The sequence below is a fragment of the Vidua chalybeata genome, chromosome 4, assembly GCF_026979565.1.
Source record: "Vidua chalybeata isolate OUT-0048 chromosome 4, bVidCha1 merged haplotype, whole genome shotgun sequence".
In the NCBI taxonomy this organism is placed as follows: domain Eukaryota; kingdom Metazoa; phylum Chordata; class Aves; order Passeriformes; family Viduidae; genus Vidua; species Vidua chalybeata.
In genome coordinates this window covers 25,397,880-25,422,175 of record NC_071533.1, presented here as the reverse complement: position 1 = coordinate 25,422,175, position 24,296 = coordinate 25,397,880, and the positions used below count along the sequence as shown (strand labels likewise).

General features: G+C 38.4%; 1 protein-coding gene across 1 annotated transcript in view; it reads left to right on the top strand.

Annotated features, from left to right (window-relative positions):
* Window positions 1-410: 410 nt before the first annotated feature.
* The window catches only part of DKK2 (dickkopf WNT signaling pathway inhibitor 2), a 37,175-nt gene continuing 13,289 nt past the window's right edge, over window positions 411-24,296 (top strand). Inside the window, exon 1 of the mRNA XM_053941702.1 lies at window positions 411-711. Within this exon, the coding sequence (XP_053797677.1) occupies window positions 454-711 (258 nt within the window). The 5' untranslated portion in view covers window positions 411-453. The remainder of the gene's footprint in view (window positions 712-24,296) is intronic.

Genomic DNA, 24,296 nt, shown 5'->3' with positions numbered 1-24,296 from the left:
TTGAGCAGCAAGAGAAGGAGGAGTGGGGGGAAGTAACTCGCTCACTCTTCCTCTGAAGCTTTAGCAAACGTGCTGGTGCTTGTGCTGGTGGGGAGCTGCCGGGGTGGTTTCCTCGCAGCTTATTGCTCTCAGTTTCTAGAGAACTGCCTGGACTTCTCGAGGACCTGGAGGAAAAAGGCATCACAGACCTGACAGTTGCTCACTGCCTATAGACTTGTCACTTTTTTTTTTTTCTTTTCATAGGGGATTCTTTTTTAAAAATATTTTTCTCCCGTGTCTCAGAACAGCAGCTCCTTGGGTGGCTCTGAAATCCATTGCTTCCTTAACAACTTCGGGAAATATTTTTAAAAACTTTTCCCCCCTCTCTTCTGTTTTCATAGCCAAAAAAAAAAAAAAAAAAAAAAAAAGAAAAGAAAAAAGGAGAAAAAAGATAATCCTTTTGGGGGAGGGGAGATGATCGTGCTGATGTGGAATAAGTGCTCCTGCTGTCTCCTCTTACTAGCCGCGGTCCTGATCGTGGAGAGCTCCCAGCTAGACAGCTCCAGCTCCAAGGTGAACTCCATCAAGTCCACCCTGATGGGGGAGGCTCCCACTCAGGCAACCAACAGATCTGCAGGCATCCACCAGGGACTGATGCTTGCTAGCAGTAAGAAGGGCAAAATGCTAGAGCAGATGGGAAAACCTTCCAAGCACTATCACCGGCAAGGAGAGGTAGGACATCGCTTCATTGCTCGAGTGTCTGTCCATGTACTGTATGTAAATAATTGCTAGTCTCCCCCCTCACATTCTTTTCAGAGCTTTAATGTGCTAAATTAATTAATTTACTTCACTGGGCTTTCCTGGGACAATATAATCTCATAATAGATGTTAAGAGCTGTGCAAGTGGGAGGTTTAAACCATTCATCTTTCTCTGTATGTTTAATAACTGATTGAAGAAAGAGCGATCTAAAAAAACTATCATCTTCAGCATTTCTTTTTTTTGACTCCTTCAAAAGGCTGCCAGAAGCAAAGGAGGAAATTTCTTGTTAACTCTCAAGACAGTAAATGAGTTGAATTTGAATATAGGTGAGGAAAATTTGAACATGAAGTAAAAATTCACAGCAGTGTAACAAACTTGGTTTTAGAAATCGCACCTGGCAAGTTGATTTCTGGTACATTTATCCTTGGTGAGAATAAAAAAGCATGCTATGCCTCTGGTATACTTTAAGGTACAGTCCTTTGATTAGTAAGACAGAAAACAAATTCTAGGTTCCTTGTTCAGAATATGCTCCAGTGATTGTGGAAGTTTTGTTTGGTTATGAGAGTTTGAATGTAAAGAATATAGAAAAGGTTATAGAAAAAGAAAAGAAGGTTAAGGGGAAAAAAACCCAACACCCTGACTTGCTTGTGCAGTCTTCTTTCCTCTCTACCCTGCCTGGAAACTTGTGAGTCTGACAGACAATAATCTTCATTCAACTGTCTTTGCGCTAAACTCTAAAGCAGCATTTTAAGTCATTGGTCCTGTTCTTCCCTCTCAAGTCTTAACTTGGATGGTACGAATGTTGCATGTTGTGATGTTGAAAGGTGGACTTCTTCAGAAAATGTAGGTTTTATTGGGTATTATTAGTATCTCTAAATACAGCTGTTTTTCATAAGCAACAGTGTAACAGCAAGAGAGCTGCCAACATTCAGCACTAAAAAGGCAAAATACTCACTGACTGAAGGGTCTGTACTTGCTTAATTTTTCCTTATAGCAGCAGAGAAGCTGAGAATTCAAGTAATCCACTGAATTTGCTAAAATGTTTCACATCAGCTTCCTAATAATTGCATGTCATAATTTGGTTTTGTGTGCAGGCATAGTAACAATAGTGGTAGTTTTGGTTTTTGTATGTGAGGAATTTCAAAGCTTTCTTTCCCTAGCCACTCAACTGCTTTATAATTTACCCAGAATTTGGTTGCCTCTCCTTACCTCTAAGCAAAGTTTAGCAAGAGATGCTGTGATGAGGTTTCATATTACTAAAGTACTGTGCTCTTCTCTAGTTCACATTTTACTAATTACAATTACATTACTATGTTGAATCACTTTGAGGAGATAGAGGTGCCCAATGCATCTTCTTATACATTCTCCTTGGATTTTCTTTTGTTTTCAACATATTCACAAAATGTCCAAATACAGGTCCTATTTTCCCGCTGAGTGTTAGCAGTCTCATGAGTTTTGTGAGTCTGTGCTGCCCAGCTTTTGCCTTTTGGAGAAGTCTTGCCACCTTCCCCTGTGTACAACATCCTTGGCGCTTCACTGTGTATTCAGCGCAATGCTGAGAATAATTGATTATAATTCACTCAGTTCCTGAAAAATGATTTGTGCTACCCACTGGTTGTATTTGCAAGATTTGCCCCTAACTTGCCAGCCTGGACTGGGATTTCTGGGTGCTTCTAGTTACTGGCATGAAATCACAAGGCACACTTCAAGTGAGAAACAGCACTGTAAGTACCTGTAGTGGTAGAAGAGACGTCATGAATATTAAGGTTTCATGTTTGTAGCATAAGGAAAGACCCCCAGAGAACTGATGGCTGTGACTCCCAGGGAGTGAAGCCTGACCTCCCATCAAGGGCTGTCAGCACTGAATTTACCCTCTCTCCCTGAGATTCTGTCCCCAGATCCTGCATGGCCTCACACAGATGTATGTGAAAATGACACAGATTTGCTCGCAATAATTCTGGATGCTACTTTTGGCCATCTGCCTGAAGCAACACAGTTAATGCAGAATTGCAATAAAAAGAAGAAAAAAAGGGAAAAGACAAGAAAAAGAAAATGAGAGGAAAGAAAAAAAGGAAAGAGAAAAAAGAAAAGAAAAGAGAAGAGAAAAATAGTATCTTTTGTGAAAATGTTTTCTCTTTGGTGATACTTCCAGCTGTAGGGCTGGTAAGCCGCTGCGTTTTTTAACAGCGGTGTCACACATATCAACCAATTAAGACATGACATTTTCATAAACTTTTTTGAAGTACTCTCTTAGTAGGTTAGTACTTAATTTGTTTAGATTATGGGAGTTTGCACTGAAGTTTACCATGCCACTTGCAAAAGAGCAGGCCTATGCATTTCTTTCTAAAACAATCTGTTGAATTAGTGGAATTTGTAATGTCTCAAAAGTAAGAGTATCTTTTATATCTTGGCAACATTAGATGGTGAGTTGAGTATCTTGTTTACAACTAGGAAATAGTTTTAATAAGGACCAAGGATATGCATGTTAAAGAAATATTAATAGAATTTTGCTGTTGTGAGGTCTCTGAGCTGTGCTTTCAGGTCTGCACATACACGTGGTGGAAATCACCAAAACTGATGAAAGGACCATCAGCCTACAACCTATTTGCTTTTCAATTATGTTAATGCTCAGGGCTAGGAGCAACTTGGGAGTGTTTAATCAGCAATAAATCAACTGATACGATAGTTCATGGCTTATCTGGAGTGTTGATGTTTTTCAGCTGGTAGTTACAGTGCTTCTGCCCAGAAAGGGAAGATCCAGCACTCTTTTGTCAGGCAAAGTTCCAGTTTAAATTAATGAAAATATTCACATGAGCAAAGCAAGTTGATCCAGCTTGCAGAGACACTGGCAGGGCAAATGTGAATTTTAGTAAGACTTAACATTTTTATGTCTTTCTGAGGAATATTATTTATTTTCTAGTCTTATTCCCTTTACTGCCTTGGATCAGCAGAGAATGAGAAGCACTGATGTGCTAAATCAGTGAGATTTCATTCTCTTCACTGTTCTTTACTGTCACTGCTGCTTTTCCTTTTCTACAATCTGTTAACGTTTCCTCAATTTCACAGAGAATCAGAAAGTGTCTACAGCATTTGCACAAGGGAAAAATATGCTCAAAAATAGTACTGTACAATGCATGCTAATCTAGATTACTTTGGGGGGGTCTGGATTATATACTGTCAGCTATTTATTTCCTTTCAAAACTTGATTTAGAAAAATGCTTCTAGGGACATCCAACACCTCAGTTCCATGACCTGTCTGTGAAAGCGTTCAGGATATATCCTCTCTCTACGAAAATATGATACAGTGAACAGGTCATAATTGACAGTGAAGATAGATTAGTTTTTCTGTGTTTTAGCTATAGCTTCCACTGTGTTTGCGTAAGGTCTCCCACGTCAGTGCTTTAGCTCAACTATAGAGATGCAACCTCAAAGGAAAAATAGAACATACTGTACGGTACTTGAAAGACATAGCCATTCCACAGATTCCTGGTTGATGACTTTGTAGCCTCTTTAATTAATTTCACCATCTTTTAGACTTCTTGCATCTGGGTTTTAGTCCCCTCTCTTCTCTGAGACCTGTCCCCTCTGTCAATGTTGGGGTTTGCACACCTTCGCACTCAATCACCTGCAATGATCTGGTAGGCTGTGACCTACCAGGCTTTATTTCCAGCTGTTTTCCTTCTTTAATCTATGGGTGCTATTATCTTCTTCCCTTCCCACCTCCTGGCCACTAGCTGTCATTTCAGCTTATTCCCCAGCAAAATGTGTGTCTCATTCCCTTTGTCCCTTTGCTGCTACATAACTGTTTGGGTTTGTGCTTCCCATTGAGACTTTCCCTTCCCCAGGAACATAATGGGAACAGTAGCAAGGAAGGGAAGAACTGGGACATCCAGTAGAGGAAACTGGCACATCTGTGGGACTTGACTAAGAGATAATGAGTTCTGGAAAAGGGAGAGAGGACTGAAAAGCTGGGACAAGTTTTAGTGCTGCAGAGGCACAACAGACAGCTATCAGATAAGCCTTAGTATTACAAATGCACTCGGTTTAATGTTAAGATGTGTTTATTTTTTAAAAAATTCTATTGCAGTTTGAGATAAGATATTTGAGACCACAGGAGCCAAACCAAAGAGGCATTTATTCAAATGACTAATTTGATACTGATCTCATACCTATTAACGCGTGGACATACATGTGTTTCTTGGACAGGACATAGTTACCCACAAGGACTTGCTAGAAAATATTTGGATGATGCTTTGTAGCAAGTAAAACAGCATGAGATGTAGTAATTGAATGCAGTGCCCTGACAATGTTACAATAAAATGTACCAAAGACACCAAAAATGTAACCACAATATCTTAAATAGCTAGCAAACAAGACAGTAAAAAATATTTCTTCATGGGATTAAAAATAAATTAATTAAAATAGCTAGAAATTACATCCAGCAATAGCTGCTTTTTTTTTTTTTAATTAAAAAAAATACAGAATTGCTAAATCTGCAGAGGCCACCAGAGAATTAATTCTTTGCTCTTGCTGTTTGGTGTTAGAAATCTGGGTGATTTATTGGTTTACTGGCAGCAGTCTTGCTAAATAACCTACTGGCTTCCCTCTTAATTGCAAAAAATGGGGTGCAGAGTATTATCTCCTTCCTGGGTCATGCTTGGTGTCTCCTTCAAATTGTTATTGTCATAATATAGAGCAAAAGCTCCTGTAAAGCAGCTTAACAACAAGTATTTCCTATTAGCTTTGCAAAAATGCTTAGAAAATTTCTAGAACTCTGATGTGCTGCTGGGTGTGCAAGTACTTAGGAAGAGTCAGTTTCTGTATGGAAAGTCTGTCAAAGCTTAATGACAACACAGAAGATGATGAAGCATGATTACATTTTCCTCTCAGAAAAGTGAGTCTGATTAACTCATTATGTTCGATTAACTGATGCTTTGCAGATGCAAATATAGCACAAGTTTAATTTTGATCTTAATTATCTCAACACCGGATGTATCTTGCAAGCACTTCGTATCTCATGGCTTGTCAATAGAGCCTTTGGTCCTTTTACACTTGTACTTACAAATGCCTCACCCTGGAAATGTCGTTCAGGAGGAATTTAGCTCTGCAAAGGAGGAGCCCCATGAAGCTTCTGCTTCTGTTTGGTTTTCCAGCATGGCTTTCCTTTCCAGGTTTTGTATATCTGCTTATTTTTTAAGTATATCCAAACAAGTTTTAGATATATGTAAAAATGTGAATTTGGAGAACACCTTCAAAACAGAGAGCTTCCCCTCCTGCATGTGCTTGCCAAGGTCCCTACTGAGTTCGTACAGTGAACATTGATTAGTAGCACACAGTGGTTGTGGCTGGCAGGAATCAGGGTGTGGTAGGACACCCCTGGAGCCAGCAGCCCCTGCTTGGCCCATCATTGCCATGGGGCTTGTCACCGTGTCCTGTGGAGTTTTGTGTTGGTTTCAGCATTGCAGTCATGAATGTTTGAGATGGATTTAAGGAGCTGAAGTCTGTATGACACCGCAGACTTTGTAGAGAAAGGCAGAAGCCACCATTCTGCTCTTCCTGCACTGGTAAAATTCCAAGTGTATTAAGAATTTTACATTTATTCGTTATTTTAGTGAACTGAAGATAATTCTTTGTCTTTTACTGCTGTGTTCTAGGTGGTGTTTCTGGTACTGTTAGGTTGAAACCTATAGGAAGCTTCTATAAGCTTAATGTCCATGGATGTGAAAGGCCAGTAGAAAAGCCAAGAAGATCAGAAGGTTTGCTTTGCTACTCTTTTAAAATGAGTTTTGCCTGCAAAAGTTTTTATTTTCATTAGAGACCATGAATTTCATCTTGTCTTCTTTTCACCAAGTATAGGATGTGCACTGGCAGTGTGTGTCCCCAAAACATCAATTTTCTTCAGTGTAACTTTTTTCCTTTTTGGCTGAAGGTCAAATTTATTCTAATGGAAATTGTAATGAACATCAAGCAATTTTCAAATTGTAATGAAATGTGGAAATAGATTATTTTTGGTATTTCCAAGCTAATTGCAGAATCCTTTGCTCTAGAATGGGCTACAGAAAATAGTGTTAGAGAGTAAGCAGCATGGCTTAAAAGGATTCATATGTTTACACTAAAGAACAGCATAATACTAAATCACAGCAATCTTCAAATAAAATAATGAGTTTTGTTCATCTTGGTTACAGTTTTTTTGGGATAGGTCTTAAATCTGTCTATGATTTATACATTTGTGTTCACACAAACAGAACTTGAGTTATGAAAATAAATGGAATACAAACACACAGTGGGAACATGGAGTTCACTCATTCAGCAGCTATTTTGTTCTTACTAACGGAAAGAGCAGAGCATTGCTACAAAAAAGAAAAAAAAAGCTTAAAAGTTGTTGGGTTTCCCCCTCTCAAAGCACATAAGCACACAGTTCAGCCCCTTGGGACTTTCTTAAAGCTAAGCTTTGATATGATTGAATTTTCATATGCATAGTAATGAATCTTTGAGACATGCATGTTGCACATGTGTAGTGCAAATGGCACTGGTTTAGCATTTTTAGCAGTAAGCAAAGGCAGACTGCTCTGCACATGCTTGGGAATGAGGTGTTGCTTCATTCTGCAAGCCCTCTGCCTCATTCTCTGTGCATCATGTAAGTGTGAACCAGGCTGTGCATGCTTTTAAAAGCATATTTATCGGTCCAGTGAATGAGAGGACAGGGTTCAGTTCTACGTGTTTTGGCAGCTTGCCTTGAGTAAAGCAGTGACTTGCTGTCAGCATGATCTCCTCTCTGCAATCTGAAATGATTACAGTGGAGATCTCTTAAAGGAACTGCGAACACAATACGTTGATGTTGCAGCAGGAAACTTTTATTCTTGGAATCTCAATCTTAACTGGAACAGCATCAGGGAAAGTAATGCATCTGGTGGGGGAAGATGTCCTTTACTTTTCCTTTTGCACAGAGCAAGGTAGCTTTTGGAATTGGGTTCATTTTTAGGGGTTTTTGCTATATGTTCCTACAGAAAATGGTGCACCTCTTCTTGGCAGTCTGAAAAGATACCAAACTGGACATTCTGCTGTGGCCTGACCTGTCAGGATTCATACATACTGCAGTGTATTTGCCATATTTCTTTGTTTCTTTCCTTTTGGCTTGAAAATGAGAGCCCAGAGCCCTCCCACCCAGTTTGTTATGGACTCAGGATGCTGTTTTTTACTCAAAACCCAAAAGTTTGTGTTTCTTTCTATCTTCTGGGGTTTTAGGTTGCCCATACAGTGACTGAGCTATGAGTACTTCAGTCTCCCTTTGATAGGAGTATTGGGTGTGTACTTCCTTTCTTTCTTTTTCAAACATCATCTCCCTGTCATTCTTCAGGAGGGAGGGAAGACAGTACATATCAAATGGTCATGTTTTACCCGACCTGCCATTCTTAAATTTCAGTTTATCATCCACTGAGGTAGCAATAATGACACCATCTGGCTCACATAACCAACCACTCTGTGTGAACTGAACACTATGGGGTTGCTCAGCAAGACTGAAAGTTGTTCTTTTAGACCTGTTCAGTTGCTTTTACTCCCAACAATGCTAAATTTCCATTTGTGTATTATTCATAACCAATTCCTGTGGTAGGGTGAGAGAGTGAGGGTGTAGGTCAGAATTCAGGAATGGAAATTTTGGGAACCAAGGAAGGACCATGAAAACAGGAGGTTGCCATCCTCTCTCCACACTTTCTCCATATGGAGCCAAATGTTGATGTTGCCTCATGTCATCTTACAGGTAAAGAGAAAAACTGCCTAGGCTTGGAAGTCTACTTTATAGTTTGGTGGTAGTACTAAACTGCTTAGCTGCATACAATGTTTTGTAATTGTTTAAATAAATACAGAGTTTTTAAAATGCTCTTTAGGAATGCTTGTAAACTTCTGTGCTTGGATTTGTCCCCATTGCTATCTTCCAGACATCCCACTCCTCGCCAGGAAAATGGCTTTTTAACAAGAAGAATACTCTGGAAATTACTTTCTGAGAGGGTCCTGGCCACAGCAGCTGCAACAAATTGCCACTGAACTTCAGTCCCAATTGTTTTTTATTGCTAAAAGGATAAGTGACCAAGTGAATACTTGTATTATAGCTTCACGACAGTTTATTAAGTATCGAATTCTAGTGTGTGATCTTGTCCAACCAGAAGATTAAGGTTTTCTCTGTGGAGAAAAAATTCTCTCAGACTTTGTACTGATGCTTAAGCTGCAAGAGGGTGAGAAAGTCCTGCCAGTCCCAAACTGTTCTGTGGTTAGGCTGGCTTAGGGTTTTCCTCTGCTGGGGCTGGTCAGTGATGTCAGCGCAAGCAGAGCTACAACAGCATGAGGCAGCTGAGAAGTCACAGCACTGCAATCCATTGCACGTTGGTCTACCTCCTGCTGAGGAAACAAGTCCATGGGGAGCATTTCCTGAGCAAGAGGGTTTTGAGTAGCAGCACAGCTTCAGCGTAGCTCAGATTATGCTAACTGGGAAGCATTTTTGGCATGATTTTCCAAATAAGCAACACAGAGCCCAGGAAGGTCAGTAAAGGGTGGAGCAAAACCTTGAGATGGTACAGGAGGCATGCTTGTGTCCTTGAGCAGGATTTGCCACGTGGAAAGGAGGTGCAGATCTGCTTGCCCTCCTCTCAGTCTCTCTGCTCCAACTTTGAGGATCCCTCCTTCCCCAGATATGCTGGCCTCACTGTCACTGCTGTAGCTTTGGGGCTTGGGTTTGGTTTTGTCCAATGCCTTTTAAATGATGCCTTTTCTTAAGCACTATCCTCTCAAGTTATCAGTGAAGAATAGATAAGAGAATCTTTATTTCAGGCACACATGTGCACTCCAGGTGTGAAGGGAACTCTTAAACTGTTTATGAGTGCACAAAGCCCCATGAACAAAGAGGGCAGAAAAGAACGTTGTCATTTTAAGGAAAAATATGTTTTAAGGCCCTGTTAAAAAATAAAGCCAAAACAGAGCTGCAAATGGGCTGCAGATTGTCTGTGTAAGAGGGATTAGCACTCTGAAAATCTCTTGATAGGCTTGTGCCACAGACAGTCCCAGTTAGCCAAGATGACAGTGGAAGGGGTATCCACTGTCAGGCTCTTGTCTTGGAGAGTTTCCCACAAAATCATCTTCCAATAATCATACACAAGTGAGCAGGATAGCACTGCCTTAACTCTGTTTTAAAGGTTTTAGATGACTAGAAGTCAGTGACATTGCATGAAAGATGTGATAGTGGGGTGTGAGTTCCAGATCTGGGTGCCCTTGTCACTTTTAAGTTTGGTGGGGTTGAAGTCTATTTTACTGTTAAAGGGTCAGAAGGGTCAAGGATGGCTAAAATGAGAGAAAACACATTACTTTAACAGCCATGTGAGGATATCTTAATTTGTTTGGAACAGCTTTCAGGTACACTGAGGGTAGCATGGTGGTGACCATTCAGTACCCAAACAAAAGTGTTGTAACTCACTCCCCTCCAGCACTGTTTTCCAGCAGATGCACCAGAAAATTTGGCCAAAGACACAAGTTCATGCTGCCAGAAATGCTACACTTCAGCTCTTTGCTCTGCAAAATAAGCTGCTTTATTGCCCTTCTTATCCAAAAAGTGCCACATACTTCTGCACAGAAAGCCATCTCAAAGGTTTGGCCCTGTTTACTGATAGGATGAGTCTGAAATGTATTTATGTACCTAACTCCCTGAATGTTTTCAGCGGGAATTAGGTTCTGCGTGCATTTAGGGAGTGTAGTCATGGTCTTTTCCATGCACAAGAGAAATTCAGAGGAAGTCGTCTGTCTGAGACTCGGTGCAAGGCATGCTCAGGGACAAGGACCTCTCTTCTCTTTCATCACTTATGTAAGGTAGTCCAAGTTTGGTCATCAGAATAATTTGTTATAACTATTATTACAGAAAAGTTTAATCAGAAAAATTTATGCTGTTCCCTCAATGATGAAATAATTATATAAAAAATCACTTATAGATCATATCTAATGTGGCAGACATGGTTATGCCAGCCCTTCTCTCTGGGTTACAGGCTTTATCCAGAGTAACTTTTTTCTTAAACCAGCTTGGTTTTTGTTTTTTTTTTTTTTTTTTTTTTTTTCCTGTAAAACTGAACATGGATGCAGAGATGTTGCAAGGAGAGCTGTATTGCTTGTCTTTAATGAGCCTCTTCCTGACCCACCCTGTGTAAAGCAGTTGACACATCATGTGTTGTGCAGCTGGGACGGCTACCCTGGCATATATCTCTGATATGTGAACGTTTTGACTTTGGCCTTCTGGAAGCACTGGTCCCATGCTGTTCTCCAGAGTCGTGTTTAAGTCATTTCCCAGATACTGTGGATATAGGGCCGGTAGGAGCAAAAGCTGAAGTGGAATTCACGAGTACAGATTTAACTGATTCTGTGAAAACAGATTGCACAACACAGACTGACAGTTTCTGGATTTGATTTTCTCTCTCTCCTTGCTTTGACCTCCAGTGCTCCTTCTGTCAGCTGGTCAGTATTTGGTTCTGAAGTTGTAGAGTTTGTGTGTTGTGTGTGTGACTGGTTTTTTTTTGTTTCAATTTTTTTCTGGGGTTGTTGTTTTATTTTTGCAATGTAGCCCTTTAAATTTGAATTTTACCCCTTGATCAAAGGGCAGGCCGGTTTCTGTGAGACAGCAGCTTGAAGGATGCTGAGGTGGTGCAGAGGTGAAATTCAAGCAGGGTGATCCACGCTGCTGAACAATCTGAGCAGACAAGAGCAGTTGTGGACAAAGTTCATGTCCTGTCAGTGGAATAATGCACATCTCTGTCCCTGTAGTATGGGGAGCTCGGCTGCTGCTGATGCTCTTGACTACTGGAAGTATTTGTTCTTGTATGCTTTGACCATTTGTTAGTAAAATGGTCACTGCTTTTACTTTTGATCCCCTTCTGTCCTAAATGACCCTATTGTCAGGAAATCAATTTAAAGAGTAGCTACTAGAGGACATTTTGAGAACATTTGCATCTTCTGAAGTTCATTTTAATGGTATGTTTCACCTGAATATTTTTCAGAACAAAAAAATCTCTAATGCTCTTCTGTCCTGACAACATATGTGAGGCTGAGGCTTCCTTCTTCCTCCCAGCCTACCTCACTCTCTCACTCTCTCAATACACAGCCTTAATCATATTTGCAAGTAAAATGTCAAAGTTAATATTTCAAAACAGCATTTTTTACCAGAGTAATGACAGATCAAAATCAAATTACCCCACCTTTGTGCTTCAAATACTTGTGCCAATGGAGCTATAGCTCAAGTACAAAAACTTTAAAGAAACGGAATTGCCAAGGTATAACCCATTTTGTAACTGATTAGAATAACTGATATTTGATCAAAAATAAGCAGGATTAAACTGCCCCATTTCACTATACAGGGAGACTATGAGCAAAGCTTCACATAAACCTTTCAGAACTGAAGCTGTTCAACTTACTGGCAAATGTTCTGGAAAATGGGCACAGAAATTTTTACAAAAATTTATTCACAACAGTAGAAACTTAAGTGGACCACAGAGTTGCAGTAAATGCCAGTATACTGACCACCTGAGAGAAAAATCCCATGGGTAAAATTCCATTTCTAATAGTGTAAAACAATATAATATGGCACCATGAGATGGCAATTTGGCACATAAATGATAACCTGTAATTTACAGTCAATTTAGCTATCTTTCATGGTGAAGCAGCGGCAGAGAGACAAAAATTAATTACTAAAAACATATTAAAAAATCCATGTAGAATATCAGGGAGTGAAAAAAATCCAGAGGGCATTTTTAAATTGGTTCTAATCTCATGGCGCTGAGTAACTGCTAAAAGATATAAAAACAATCAGGATTAAATGGAGAAGGAGGACAGCAGGTATGATCATAACACCAGAGCTGCTTAAACACAGGAGAAAGTAAATAGAATGCAAAGACCCAGTTTGGAAAAGGGATGCCCATGGGAGAACAGGATGGAGAGAAATAAAGTACTGAAGAGTCAGAAGAAGGTGAGTGGGGATCAATTACTCAGTGTTTGCTGTAGAAGAAGAGCCAAGAGCAGACAGTGTGAAATTATCAGACAGCCAGGAGCTACTTTTTCATGTTGTGGAGCTCACTGTCACATGATGCTGTGAGAGCCATGTATGGGAGCTGCTCACATGGAGAGGAGACAGGCATAGAGACGAGAGATGGCAGTGGTAAGTACTGAACTTCCAGCCTCAGATATGTCTAAGTGGCTGTTGGCTGAAGCTGGGAGAATGCAACTGGAAGAAATCCTTCTGTGCTTGCCTATAATCTTATTCATCTGAGTATTTGCATCTAGCTGGATGCTGGCCTGGCCACTTTTCTCTGATAGGTTATGGCTACTTTTGTGTACGTATGCAGTTAATAATTTTTATCAACATAAAAAATCAATAATTTTTTTTTTATCAGTATCATAAGTAGCCCAGCTTGTTGCCTTAATTTATCAGTAAACTTAAGCATTTCTGGTTCAATGTGAGCATTTGTGTTTTGTGTACTTCTGTGAGGATGTGCATATACAATTATGCAAAAACTGAACTACTGAGCTGAACCCAATCCTTGGGTCTATGACAGTGGGCACTGATTTTCTTATCCTCTCCAATGCCCATGGACATCAGTGTTAACACTCCCATGAATACCAGTGTGGCTTTGTTATCCACATATTTTGTCAAAATGTTAAATAGTCCAAAGAGATTGCTGCAGCAAACGGAAAACATGACTACAATGAAAAGGAAATGGAAAAAAAAGAAGAAAGAGGCAAAGAGGCTTAGAATAGATTTACAAAGTATGCAGGATACACAAGTCAGGGGAGACTTTTCAAAAATTTTTGCTAAAATTTAGTCAGCTACAGAAGTAAATACTTTCCAAAAAGGGCAAGACTTTCAAGTCATTCATTACTCAGAATGAAGATTTTTGGGGTTAGGAGGGTGTCTTTTTGCTTTTCTTTCTAATTTCCTCAAGAATGTTGCTAAAGAGTAAATCCTCCCCTTGCAAATTATCATTATACACAAGGCTGAGTATCTTGAAAGTTTTGAAAATTCCAGTGTTTCCAAAGTTGTTACAGCTTTGATGGAAACTACTCTGATGCCAGGGAAGTACAGGGTTGTTTGGCTCTGTCTACAAATAGATAAAAAAACGCTGAGGACAAAGAATAACTCAGGATTATAGTCAAACTCCAATAATCTCCTGTTTTATCTTTGAAGTCAATTTGACCAGAGATTTTAGGAGCCTGAATAGAATTCATGGTGTTATAAGTGCTGGTGTGTGTGTGTTTGTGTGCATGTCTTTCCCCGCTTTCACCAGATCCTTCTCTGCATCAGGCAAAAGTTGGAGTTCACAAAATATTGTTCCCTCTGTTGTTTTTCCCTTGAAGCAGTCTCTGGTCACCATCTCTGACTTAATGAGTATTGATTGTATTAAAAAAAAAAAATAAATAAACCATCCTTTGACCTTCTCTTCCACCTGCAAACTCCAAAGGAGTTAAAAGTCATGGTTAACACACATTTTTAAATACTTTGGCATTCAAACTTGGATTCCAGCCATGCAGGTTCAGTAAAAACCTTGGCAGGGCTGCTGCCTCTCCATTATGCTTAACAGCAATGTGTGACATCTTGTGACCAGTTGATTGATGTGAGGATACTTGATGCATTTATGGGTAATGCAGTACATGAATTTTGGTAGATGGGACCAAGTCCAGTCTGCTCCCTTCTCTAAAGTAGACATGGAAAGGAACTTGCTATCCTGAACTTGTCTGCTTGCTAAAATCTCTGACACATTTTTGCTGGTAAAAAAAAAAAATCCCAGCTAATGGTGTGCATTTGTTCATTCTGCTGTTTTTGTGCATATGGTGTATTAGCTATCTGAGCAGAGCTTTTTCAATGGCTCTGTGAAATAGTATTTACAAGGGCCACAAATGCTTTGTTAGTTGGACTTCAAGCATAATATTTTGTTGGCTCAGTCATCAGCTATGCTAAATTTCTATGGCATGGATTCCAAAAACCTGTCAGTGTATGCCATCTGATTTTCCCCATCATGTAAAATGCTCCTATTTGAAACAAATATATGATATTTTAAGGAACTAAAAACGTTTGGAAGATGATGACATAGATGACCAATCCAAACATTTATGCAGTGGGGAGTATTTTTAGAGAAGAGAAACACGGTTTCTCTAAAGTTTAATAGGAAGTGCACAGGCTGAATACGATCCTGCTTAAGTCAATATACTTTTAAACAGTATTTTTTCTAAACTTGCCTTGGAATATTTTTATTTTTAAAGATGCATACCTAACATAAAAATTCTTGGAACACAAAGAAGCTGTTTTTTCTGTTTAGTTGTTAAATGTAAAAAAAAAAAGGTGCCATTTTCATAACTGGTACAGATTCTAAGCAGAACAATATAATAATTTATTGTAGAAAGGAAGAATATTTGTTTTGAGAACCTGCATTTGCTCTTGAATCAGCAGGTTATGCTGCATTTATTTTGTATCCTTCTCAGTTTTCATGCTCTCTCATCCATCTCTTTCTGATACTATATTAAACTCTTGAGTGTATAGAAATTTAGGTTCCCAGGACTCTGAATTAGACTGGAACTCAATTCATCTGACAGACTTTGGAAATTGGGACTTTAATTCCCAGTTCATTTAGATACTTAATGATCATTGAATCTTCTGTGTTTCTACTTGCTCACTCACTTTTTACACAGTAGGAGTCAGTCAGTCTTCAGATCAGAAGCATATGGTACCCCTCCAGCAGACAAACATTTTCCACCAACATTTTGAAGAGAATGAAAATCTAAATAAATAACCCCCAAGGCTGAAAGCAGCCTATTCACCAAACAGTAATTCCACAGGAAAAATAAATGTTCAGCAAAGTGATCTTTCATTTGAAAATTGGATCCAGACTCTACAAACTGAGAAGGGTGAGCAACTGTGTCATATGTGATGCAATGCAGTTTGTCTGCAGTGTGCTGCCACAGGGTACTGATGTTCTGCTTATGGGGAAAAGCAACCTGGGCAAAAATTAAACTGTTTGTTTGACAGCAAACTGTTGAAATTGTGGTACCATGAACGTTATCCCTCACGAATTATAAATGGTTAATGTGTATGGACCATCCACCAGCTAGTTCAGAACGATGCAATTCAGGACAGATTCATCTTTCAACACTTTGTTTTAAAAAGTGTAGATTTTTGTTCTTTGAAGAAAGATGGTAAAATCATTATGTCTGAAAGGCAAACAAAAATTAGTCTTTTAGGAAGGTCAGACACATAGTTCCATGTTTATATTTTGCTCTAATATTGTAGTTTCTTGGTAAAGTAATCATTGCTGCCTTGTTTTTTTTTGCAAGGAAAAGAATTCACTTCTTCCATGGAGCTACCTTTAGTAGTAGTAGTAGTAGTAGTAGTAGTAGTAGTAGTAGTAGTAGTATCTTATTGAGGATGGAGGGAGGAAAAGTAATGTAAGGACTTAAGGGCCAGTTATCCTGTCAAAATGAAATATTATAACTTGGCTGCCTCTTCAAGCAGCCATGTGAATTTGAAATCTAAGAGTTCTTTTCTGAAAAGAAAAATCACTGTAAGCGATCATAACTTAGAAAATCTCATTTTTCCTGAGTTGCACTTGTTTTTTTCCACCTGTGTAAGTCATCTGAATTGAAAGTAAATTTAAACAATACAATAACTGTAAGTTTGTGATACTTATAAGAGCTAAATCCGGTATCTTTGTGCTTCAGGCTAAGGTGAATTTGTGCTTAAATTGGTTTAGCAAGTGATCAGTCAGAAAAAGATTTTAAGAAGGTAACTAAAGAATTTCTACCTTTAAAATACTTACAAAATTTTAGCCAAGGACATAATTTTAGGGGTGGTATAGTAAAGACAATATCTATAATTTTCCTGCTGTAATAGCATATGCTAATTTGATATTTTTTATATTATATATGACTTATATGTCTGTACATATATGTATATATACTAAGACCATTTATCATATGTGGATTATGTGGATTAAGCAGGAAGTTTATCATTTACTTTCTAGGTTTTTCTTTTTTCCAATACTGTGTTGTTATTTTTGCTTTTTTTTTTTTTTTTTTTTTTTTTTTTGCACTGCTTTTGCAATCTCTAGTATCAGGAAAAGGAAAAATGCCATAAAAGAAGTTCAAGAAGTATTAATAAAGACCCCAAACCTTCAGTTCTTGTTAGGGAAAAAAATCCTTAAAGAAATTAGGTCTTTTGAAAATTAAATTATTAATGATTCTAAAATTAATTATTCAGTCCTACTAAATGCTCAAAGCATAGCAAGTTTCCTTTTCTAAATAGTTTTGAAGATAAGGTTGGAGTCTGGAAATAAAGTAAAATTATTATAAAACAGGTTGCTTTAAAAATGGCATAATGTGCTTTCATGTGTATTGTTTTCCAAAGTTTAAATTAAGTCAGTTCACAAATGGGATGAGAATTATTCTATCTCTTGGAGATTAAACCTTTCCTGATATCAGGCTGTGCACTTTTTCTGGTTCACTCATTACCAATAGTAATAATTTTGTGATTGCTTTTGCTGTTTATGCACATGTTAGAGAAGATTAATGTCTAGATTCAGGTTAATAGGTGTGATAAATGAGGGGAAATATTTACTGTGTTAAGGAAATTCAGAAAACAACTGATTTTAGATGGATCTGATGGCACAATTTAACATTATCCCTTACTTCAGCAACCTGATTTTGGGTAGAAAGACTAATTAGGACATTTGTAGCACAAAGCTAGTGTTTCTGTGGTTAAAGAGGCATGGTTGAAGCATAAATTAATTTCTACTTGAAGGCACTGCTTTGACTAGGGTCCTCCCACAAAAAATAACCACAGTAATAATAAATGTAACATTGGTCTCATATAGATGTGCAAGAAATGTGCATTGTTAACTGCAATCTGATTCCTTGGTACTACTTGTCATATTCCTGTGGAAATTAGTGGGAGATTACAAATTTCTACCAACAGCAAATCTGGCTCTGTCAATAACTTCATATTCTTTTAATTCCTATCATTTTAAATCACAATGGCACAAAAAAAGCCTGCATTAATTCTTTCCTTATAAGTGTGCATCTTGGCACATCTGACATGTAGCAGTAGTTAGGAATGCCAGCCAGCCTTCCATGTCTGTTTTTATAAAGTTGTATGTCATTGAAACTGCCCTACAAATATGCGTTGTCTTTGTCCTACCCCTCAGCTTCAGAGACACGTTTTAAAACATGGCTATAATGCCTTTTTGCTTGTATAGATAAATCTGTTAGCTGGTGTTTCTGTCTTGTGTTTATCGTGAAAACTCGTTGGAATACTTGGTTTTATCAAATTATTTCTAAATCACTTCCTACTTGGTAAGGTAAGGATGGGATTGATAAAACAAAGAAGTGTTCATTTGATGTGTGGTTTTGTGACTCACTGGGTAAAACTATTTATGCTGTGTGACTCCAGTAGGTTTTCAAACAACATCAAGGAGATATTTATTGGCACCGCTGTTTTTGTGGCACTGAGAAAAGAATAAATAAGTGTAAAGGAACAGCTGTTTGAAGTTCTTCTAGGAGAATTTAAATCCCATATTTTCCAACAATGTGAATGAGTCTGCATTTGAATGCTAAACCAGAAAGGTTTATAGTGCATATGGTACCTATTTGAATTTTTTAAATGTCTAATTTCTGCTGTGGAAATGGAGGCCAGCTTGAGTTATTTATTGTGGGATGAAGAAGGAAATCACGACCCTTTGCAGGGACATGTTAGAATCCCTGCACCATTCAGCCAGTTTTCTCCTGTCACACCTACTTAAATTTTCAAAAAGAAGCTTTAATGTATTGAGTGTGCTCTGGATCTTACTAGTTCCGAGCACTTATGACAGCTTTCAGAGATTGCTGGTGGCTCCCAGTAGATTGTAATTCTAGAAACAGGAGCCTGATGCTAAGCATCACCACCTGTTCCCCATTATTTTCCTTCAGAAGAAAACAATGCAAGTATAAGATTACATACTAATGGAACTAATTTTCACTAAATAGGTACATTTGGTCACATGTTATTTGGTGGCCCATAAAAGAACAAGAGGAAAATAGTATGCTGTTTTCAAAAGGGAGAAGCAAATAAAACTTAAATTCAGTTTCCTAACTAGGATAGCTAACCCAAATTCTTCCGCGGCAGGTATACCAATATGCAATATGTAAGTACATGCAGATTGCTTGTTGGAATAGCTGTGTTTTCAATTTGATTTGTTGTCATATCCTAAAAGGCTTTGGACTTGCGTTCATCTCTTTGCGAATTCCCTTTTGAGCTAGATTTGAAGCTTTTTGGCATTTGCACTGAATTCCTATTTCTGCTTTGCTTAAAATGATGCAGGTCTCATCTCTAACCAAGGTTTCTCTACTGCCCATCAGCAGAAAAAATTATAAGCAGATATGGCATGGTTATAATGATGCTTGCAAGTTAAGTAGTTTGTTACATTTTTTATCATTTGCCATACACCAGCGTGGTCCCATGTTATATCTCTGCTATATGGTCATGTGACATGTAGCTAGGTAAGTGAAGGAATGTTTAAAATGAGCTCATCACTGCTTTTCTTATAGGTGTTAGTATGCACGTGTAGGCAGTATATTTTTGAAGCATGGAAGCATGTGTATGTCTCTCTCCTTTGGACTCCTGAACATGTCAGCGTTCATGTAGACCCTCTGATAGCCTGGCCTGCTCAGGGTACTCACCAGTCCTGCTTTTAGGTGCAGACCAGCCTCTAAATTCTATCTATATATCTGCTTCTTAGCACTTCTCGTAGCTGTTTTTCCTTTTGCTAATATCTTATTCCTAAGACCATTCTAAATAAAGTAGCATTTTTTTTAAAGAAGTCTTTTGCTGCTTGTATTGCTTGGTGATTCTTCTCTGGTAATCCATGTCAGACTGTTGGTAGCCTTTCAATAATCTTGCTTCTTGCAAACTCTTCAGTAAAAAATGGTGGGGTTTTTGAGATATAGCATACTTTTTGAGGTGTGTTATTTCCTGATTTTTGCAAACAAGGTTCAGCAGTTCATTGAATGGCAGCAAATTAAGGGTGACTTTACCTACTTCTTGCACATTTGGGGAGATGAGGTGTTATTAGCAGTGTTTCTTTGCTGTGTTTGTGCTTGTGAGACAAACCTTTCAGTCAGTAATCCCATCAAAATTAATGGGGTCATGTGTGTGGGACACTTTGTAGCTTCTAAAAGTAATTTTCTGGCCTAGGTTTGGTGGCTGTATGAGGCAGCCTAAACGGAAGTACTGTCTCAGCCATAATTACCAATGGAAAAGACTTAGGATCAAGCCTTTGATCTGGTTTATTCTCTCAGATGTGTTTGTTCTATAGTATTGGACCGGATTCTTAACTCTGAAACTGAGGTTTTGCACAGAGGAAGCAGAAATAGATTTATGAAGTGCTCTATAGCTGCTTTTTCTGAATGAAGTACTGCTCTAATGACATATTCAGGGACTAGGTTTGTCTGCAAATCAGATTATTTAAGCTTTTAAGAGCTTCATTTTAGATGTACCAAATGGATTTTGGTGGACATTGTCAGGCCATGACATTACTCAGTACATAGATGACTGAATGTGGTGTTTCTGAAAAATTGACAGCCATGATCTTAGCTTTTCTGTGATCAGAACAAAGCATTTTCTATGCCTCTTTTCAAAAGTGTGTCCAAGTTGCTTTAAAATAACTGAAAGTGAATGCTTCCAACCAGCAGAAAATTTACACTTCATAATTTTTCTTCTGTCATGTATTGATGACCAGCTCTTCAAATCTTTTATCATGAGCTATGTCTGTAATGAGTAAATCTATTTTGAAGCTCAGTGAAACCATGGGATCACTATGAGGACTATTCACGTTAGGGAGAAATTACAAGATCATGGCTTTTTAGCCTTTTGCTTTACTAAATAACTTTAAAACCTCATTCTGATTTTGGCTGGGAAAGCCCCTTTGTTGGCCAGACACAAAATTTCCATTTGTTTACATCAGGTTTTTTTTTCACACAGAGCAGATAACAGCAGTGCTGGATTCAACATCTAAAAGCTCTCTGTCAGGATGGGTGCCTGCACCCAGCCTGCTAAGCACTGTAGTTTTACTGTTATTCATGTAGCTTGCTAATAAAAACAGTGATCTGGGAGAGTCATGAGCAGAGTTCTGCCTAATGGAGTCTCATTTAAACCGTGGCTTGCTGCTTTTCTTTTGAACTTCTCAAAAGTCTTTCTTGAGTTACACTCGATAGGAATGATAAGGGTATTGTTGCACGTTCCTCAGCAAATCTGTAACACACAGGGTGTTTTTCCACTTAGATGTGTTTGTTACATGGAAGTTGGGCCTAAGACAGAGTCTTGTTTCCAGACCAGATGTACTTTGACTTGAAGACTCTAAGATCATTAACTTGGATTTTTGGTGCATTGTAAACAACTGTGGCTTAGCCATGGGTAAAAAGCAGCTGACACTGAAAATAAACTAGGGAAGAAAGTCAGCAAATGTTTGTATAAATAGCTGAAAGAGGTGTTGGGGAGGATCCAGGCATTTGTATTTTGCTCTTAGCATGCACTCCCTACCCCATCATTCTACAAATGGCTGGGTCTTAGTGGTGTGACGAATTGTTTCACTGCTGCTAATGCTGATATTTGTCAGTGCCTTCCATCTTGCTTCACTGAGTTTTATAATGACAACTTAAAACTACAGCAGAGGAATAGGTCAGTGATTGTAAGGGGGTGTGTGTAGACCAACTTTGTTCTCGGTTTAAAGAAAATTGACTAACTGCACTAGGATGCGCTTCTTCCTTTTTTTTTCCAGGTCTCATGATCATGGTAAGTCTTGTTAATACAAGATAAGGAAAAATAAGAAAATATTTGAAAAGGGATGTTTTGGAGCAGAATGATTATGTTCTCTCAGAATGTGTTAGAAAAACATCAAAATAGCAATGTAGTTGTATTTTATGTTAAAGAAATATTCTGAAGTATACACGGGCCTAACTGATAGTGCACTTATGACATGTTTCTGAGGGACTACTCAGTATCCATGCTCATGCTCTTTGACACAGTCCACCTGTAGGCTTCAGCCTGATTGCATTGGTTTAACTGAAAAAAAAATCTCTTTTATTGAATAAACCTGGATGAATATACTTACATTAGATTAAATCTTTGAAAGTACACTATGTGCTATCTAAATCTTGAGCTAAGTACTGAGTAATTAATATACCCTATTGTTGCAGCTGAAGATAGTCTGACACCCTCAAACCAAGAATTTTGACTGATCATTTATTTATACTGACAACGTTTACCCCTCTAAAATATATTATCTCCTGGCTGTTAACCCTTTAAGATAAGCACTGACTTGCCTTCGGGCCAAGTCTTGAAGAGATGTGCTTAAGTGAGGGTCTTTTGATTAAAATGAGAATAGTGCACCAAAAGGACCAATTACGGGTTTTCAGGCAGAAAGTAGCAGCAAGGCTGTGCCCCAGTGCCTCAGTTTAGAGAGATCCTCTGAGTAGGCAAAGTGCTGATTGCTCCTATCTGGTATAAACCTTTGAGTTGGTTTCAAGGAAAATCCACCAGATTTAGGAAGCACTCTAACTTTTAAACAGTGGTACTTAGTTACTTTATGGGCTGATTTTCCTACTTGGGAGAAACTTCTTAGGACAATGTGGAACAGGGATCATTTTCTGTTTTGTTTTGTTTTTTTTTTTTTCCCCTGTGTTTTTTTAGAAAATATGCAAACAGGTGAATTTAGTCACTTGGCTATGCCAAGAACTGCCTAGTGGGTTTTGCAGCTCTTCCAGCAGAGCAGGTGTGTAACCACCACTGATGTAAGAGTTGGTTCAGTGCAGGTGGAAAGAGATCCTTAGGGCCAATTGCTCATCAGAGCTAAAGACATGGCCCAAAGGGAAATGTGCTGTCTTGTTTTAATTCCAGTGTATTCTGAGCAATCCTGTCTCCTGGAATCTCAAGGGAGATTTGGAAGAGCAGGAAACTGGAAGGGAATTGCTTTACTTGGGAAATACCCTTCTTATGACTAAGGAAAACCACCTAGTGTTCATTACTTTTCTGTGATGAAGTACTTTTAATTCATGTCAGCCTGGTCTGTTTTTCTGCCTCCTTGTCTTGGAAAATAATCTGTTGCCCAATAGGTGAATCACACTTTGTGTACAGCAAACTATTACAAATGTGCATATATTGTCAGAAATAGAAATATATAAATAACATCAAGGATCTGAATAACATCAATACTGCTAGTTGAACTACCCAAGACTTAGTTATAACTAGTTTTATCTGTCTAACTAAAATTATTTTTTTTTCCCTGGAGTGTCATGTGAAGTATGGAGAAACAGTAAGTCATATCTCCATATCTTCCAGCAAACACTGTAGCAAAAAGTAAGGAAAGAAATCTTCTTTTGTCATAATTACATAGCCTTCGTCAATGTTTGATTTCAGCATGAAATTTAAGGAGAACCCTGCACATAGCCATGCTCTAAAAGATTCTTGCCAGTTGTTAAATAGACTGAATTTTTCTTCAAAATATGCTTTTAAAAATCAAGTTATTTCTCTAAAATATGCTTCCATGGGTATCACTCAAAAGTAGGATACGTTTTTTCCCACTTGGCTGGTAAATGTGGCTGTTTTGATTTGTGTTTGTCCCTCTGTAAAGGAGAGAATTGTTACAGTCATTATTGCTTATATTTAGCACATCCAAAAAGAAGGGTACAAATTCAGGAAAAAAAGAAATAATCATACAGTTAAATGAATTATTTCTGTTCTGTGTACTTCTTATATGGCCTTGGCACAGCATGCCATTTATACCCCACTACCTTGGGTCCATCTGCTTAAAAGAAAGAAGAAAGAAAAAAGAAAAGGCAGACAAAACCAATGAAATAAAGCACTTGAAATATTTTCTGCCCTTGCTGGTTTTGCTGTGTAGGCTATCTAGCAGGTAAAGAACTGGTCATGTACAATTTTAAGAAAGCACAGTACCCAGACAGCACAGCACCTAGACCCTGCCTCTGGGCAAGGTTGCGATGCCAACAAGAGGAGGCCAGATACAGGATGACTCTGTGTTTGCAATCCCGGGCATGTAAGTGTGAAAAATGCCTGCTAACAAAGGATGCAGTACCCTGGGGAGTGCAATTCATGCAGAATAGAAGTTGTCAAGAAGGTGGTGCAATATTACCATGGTTCCTGCTTCTTTGCCTTTTCTAACAAGAATCAGATACACACGGAAGTTTTCACTACAATAAAGTTGTGAGAACTAAAAAGTAGTATCAGGTTCCTGCATCTGGCTTAGCTTTAGAAGTGGAAATATAGTAATGGGATAAATAAAAGGGCCACCCACTATAAAGTGTGGGTGACCAGTATAAGGAAAAAGCATCCCCCCCCCCTTTAATGCTTATTTATTCCAAAGGCTGTTACAAAGAAATTGCTCTCAGTCTGATGTAGTGCCAAACACAGGGGATTAAACTTTTTAATGACTTTTTGTTGACCAACATCCAAGACATCGAGGAACAAAAGAGATTCTATAACTCCACATAAAGAATATTC